Raw genomic sequence first — 3,581 nt, forward strand, 5'->3', positions numbered from 1 at the left:
CCTGGTTTAATCCCAGTTTAACTCCTGGTTTAATCCCAGTTTAACTCCTGGTTTAATCCTAGTTTAACCAGTTGTTTGAACCCGCTGGTCTCTGTGTTTTCTCTGCTTCCTGTCTGAGGTTTTCTACCTGTGTGTTTCCTGCGTTCTTCAGTACCTGTTGACATGTTTGACTGGGGTCGTTACCTTGGAGACGGCGACGTGACGGGAGCGCCGGTCAGCTGCTTCAAACATGTGAGTTCAGCAGAAACTGTAGCTGCTGGTTCAGGATTCTTGTGTGTCTGCAGTTTGTTTACATTCTTGTTGTCGTTGTTTGTCTCAGGTCCCGATGGGGAAGTCGTGGGGCGACGTCAGTGAAGGAGTTCGGGTGGAAGTCCCGAACACGGACAGCGGTCTGCCCATGAAGGTCTACTGGATCGCCAGCATCATCAAACTGGCCGGTAAGCACACAGACAGCAGAGCGGGTTCACGGTACCGGTCCTGGTACAGCTGGTTCTCTCTGCTGTGATCTCAGCTCCGTTTGTCACGTGTTTCTGCAGGTTTTAAGGCCTTGCTGCGTTACGAAGGCTTCGACAGCGACGCCACCAGAGATTTCTGGTTGAATCTGTGTGTTCCTGAAATCCACCCGGTGGGCTGGTGTGCAGCTGGAGGGAAACCTCTGGTCCCCCCTCAGAGTAAGAGCTGCAGGAAAACTGATCAAATTCACAATGATGTGAATAAAAACACAAACAGCTCTGTGTGGTTTGCTCCACATTTCCACCTTTCTTATAAAAGCAGAACCCTGCAGGTGGTTCTGATTGGTCAGCTTCATCAACCTGCTTAGGCTCCGCCCATCATTCCACATCAGCTCTGATTATAATCTAAGATCCTCAGTAAACTGAACTTTTTACTACAGTTTTTTTCAAAAGCAGGTTTTTAGTTTTAAACAAAGTTTAAACCAAAAGGAGGAATGGTGTCATCTGATTGGCTGCTGAGATCAGGTGTCGTGTGCATCCTCAGGTATCCTGCACAGGTTCACCAACTGGAAGACTTTCCTCATCAAACGACTGACGGGATCCAAAACTCTGCCGCCGGATTTTTCATCCAAGGTGACTCAGAAGCTTTAATGTTAGTTTCAGCTAACGTTTTAGCTCGTCTGTTTGTAGCTTTTAGCTAATTTTGTGCTACTTTTAGCTAGCAGCCTCCTCTTCCTCCTCCTCCAGGTGCAGGAGAGCATGCAGTTCCCCTTCAAGAAGCAGATGAGGGTGGAGGTGGTGGATAAGACGCACCTGTGCCGGACTCGGGTGGCTCTGGTTGAGCAGGTGAGTGCCGGTTGGACCCGCGTGGTTCTGGTTTGGTTCTGGTCCTCTTGAGCGTGGTCTCGCTGCAGGTGATTGGCGGCCGGCTGAGGCTCGTCTACGAGGAGTGCGACGACGGGTCAGACGACTTCTGGTGTCACATGTACAGCCCGCTGATCCACAGCGTGGGCTGGTCTCGGTCCATCGGGCATCGCTTCAAACGATCCGGTGGGTCAGAAGGTAACGAGACCGTCTGCGAGGCGGGGAAGGCAGGAAGGACTGAAGGTGAAGCTGTTTGTTTGTTTTCAGACGTGACGAAGAAGCTGGACGGGCAGACGGACGCACCTGGACAGCTGTTTGTCAAGGTGGGAGGAGTTTATTTGAAAAGCTGATTATTGGCTGTAGATAATCTCCCCACCTGAAGCTCAAGTTTTACTTTATTTAACTAACCTCCATCAGAGCGTTTGTTCCACGTTTCACCACATGAGGGCAGCAGAACACCTGTAAACACCTGACGGTTCTGCCTCCTGGTCACTCCCTGTCACCTGCTTGGTCGAAAACCTTGAGGGATGATGTCACTTCCTGTTTCCTGTGTGTCCTGCAGGTGAAGGAGGTGGATCAAAGTGGCCCCTGGTTTGAAGACGGGATGAAGCTGGAGGCCATAGACCCTCTGAACCTGTCTGCCATCTGCGTTGCCACAGTGAGGAAGGTGAGCCGATCCTTCGCCGCCGACAGGAACCGCTGTCGGCTCGGTTTAACCTTTGACCTTCCTCCCGCAGGTTCTGGCCGACGGGTATCTGATGATCGGCATCGACGGGTCGGAAGCTGCCGACGGCTCCGACTGGTTCTGCTATCACTCCATGTCTCCGTCCATCTTCCCCGCTGGCTTCTGTGAGATCAACAACATCGAGCTGACGCCGCCCAGAGGTACACCTGCCTTCAGCTGGGGGCGGAGCTACCAGGAGCTTTATACGTTTAATGAAACATGTTTAAGAAAAGTGATCGGAAACATCTGCAGGACCGGATGACAGGGAGGTGGAGTGAGGAGTAATATATAACATATTATAATATTTAAGAAAGCCTGTTGTTTCAGGAGAGGAACGGGAGAAGTCGGAATCGTTTGGAGGAAACTCATTTTCAGGACCAACAGGATGTTTATTGAACTCGTTTGGGGAAACTGTTTTTTTTTTCAGGACAAAAACAGCAAAATATTAATAATGTGGAGAAATCAGGAGTTTCTGTTTTTAAGAATTGGTAAAATTCTGTTTAATAAATAAATGCTGGATAAGTTCTGAGTACCTGGGATGGTTGTATAGAATCCAGACATGTTGTGAAGAAGTGGATGGAAGCTCTGAAGCTTCATGAATCCCAGAGACGAGTTCTGCTCATCCTGTTCTTGGTTGTCAGGTTACTCCAGTCTGCCCTTCAGGTGGTTTGAGTATCTGAAGGAAAACAAGTCTGTGGCTGCGCCGGTCAACCTCTTCAACAAGGTGAGACCAAACCCCGCCAGGTAAATCAGTCCTCATTCAGAGAGTTAAACACACCGATGTCTGTCCAACAGGAAGTCCCGAACCACGGCTTCCGTCCCGGCATGAAGCTGGAGGCCGTGGACCTCATGGAGCCCCGGCTGGTCTGCGTCGCCACAGTGACCCGCATCGTCCACCGGCTGCTGCGGATCCACTTCGACGGCTGGGAGGACGAGTACGACCAGTGGGTGGACTGCGAGTCCCCGGACCTGTACCCGGTGGGCTGGTGTCAGCTGACGGGCTACCAGCTGCAGCCTCCTGCTGTCAACGCAGGTAAACCTCACCTGAGCCGGGCTTTCTGAGGGGCCACAGGTGAGCCGCTCTCTGAGGAGTTTGTCTGTTTCAGGATCCAGAGATCTGCAGTCGGCGGCGTCCAAACAGAGGAGGAAGTCCCAGCAGTACCGAGGACAGAAGAAAAGTACGTTTTTCTCCTCGATGAGGAAAATATGCTTTTATTTTTACTCAAATATTTCACACCTGTCCGTTCAATCTCCGTCTCTCAGAGAGGAAGTTACCCGTCGCCAAGCGGCCCGTCAGCCTCTCTGGCGCCATGGTAACAGGAGTTCCCAGGAACCTATCAGGGGACGAGAACGAGACTCCGCCCGATTACCCATCACCCCCTCCTCCGGCGTCTGCAGCCCAGCCGACCTCTGCTGACCCCGACTCTGAGGGGGGAGCAGGTAAACACACCTGTCAACAGGAAGTGATCAGACTTTAGGTGTTCAGACAGGAAGTGCTCAGACAGGAAGTGATCAGACTTTAGGTGTTCAGACAGGAAGTG

The 3,581-nt window shown here is 51.5% G+C and overlaps 1 protein-coding gene across 2 annotated transcripts in view; it reads left to right on the plus strand.

The window, feature by feature from the left end:
- Positions 1-3,581, plus strand: part of LOC108249239 (MBT domain-containing protein 1) — a 28,773-nt gene that overhangs the window by 19,407 nt on the left and 5,785 nt on the right. Inside the window, exons 5-17 of one of the 2 annotated variants that reach the window (XM_037978773.1) lie at positions 152-231; positions 320-437; positions 537-671; positions 997-1,085; positions 1,200-1,298; positions 1,367-1,514; positions 1,584-1,639; positions 1,879-1,983; positions 2,054-2,201; positions 2,682-2,764; positions 2,836-3,073; positions 3,147-3,218; positions 3,304-3,480. In XM_037978773.1, the coding sequence (XP_037834701.1) occupies positions 152-231; positions 320-437; positions 537-671; positions 997-1,085; positions 1,200-1,298; positions 1,367-1,514; positions 1,584-1,639; positions 1,879-1,983; positions 2,054-2,201; positions 2,682-2,764; positions 2,836-3,073; positions 3,147-3,218; positions 3,304-3,480 (1,548 nt within the window). The remainder of the gene's footprint in view (positions 1-151; positions 232-319; positions 438-536; positions 672-996; positions 1,086-1,199; positions 1,299-1,366; positions 1,515-1,583; positions 1,640-1,878; positions 1,984-2,053; positions 2,202-2,681; positions 2,765-2,835; positions 3,074-3,146; positions 3,219-3,303; positions 3,481-3,581) is intronic. The other variant, XM_037978774.1, reaches the window with a different exon arrangement.

The sequence above is a fragment of the Kryptolebias marmoratus genome, linkage group LG12 (assembly GCF_001649575.2).
Source record: "Kryptolebias marmoratus isolate JLee-2015 linkage group LG12, ASM164957v2, whole genome shotgun sequence".
NCBI classification, from domain to species: Eukaryota; Metazoa; Chordata; class Actinopteri; order Cyprinodontiformes; family Rivulidae; genus Kryptolebias; species Kryptolebias marmoratus.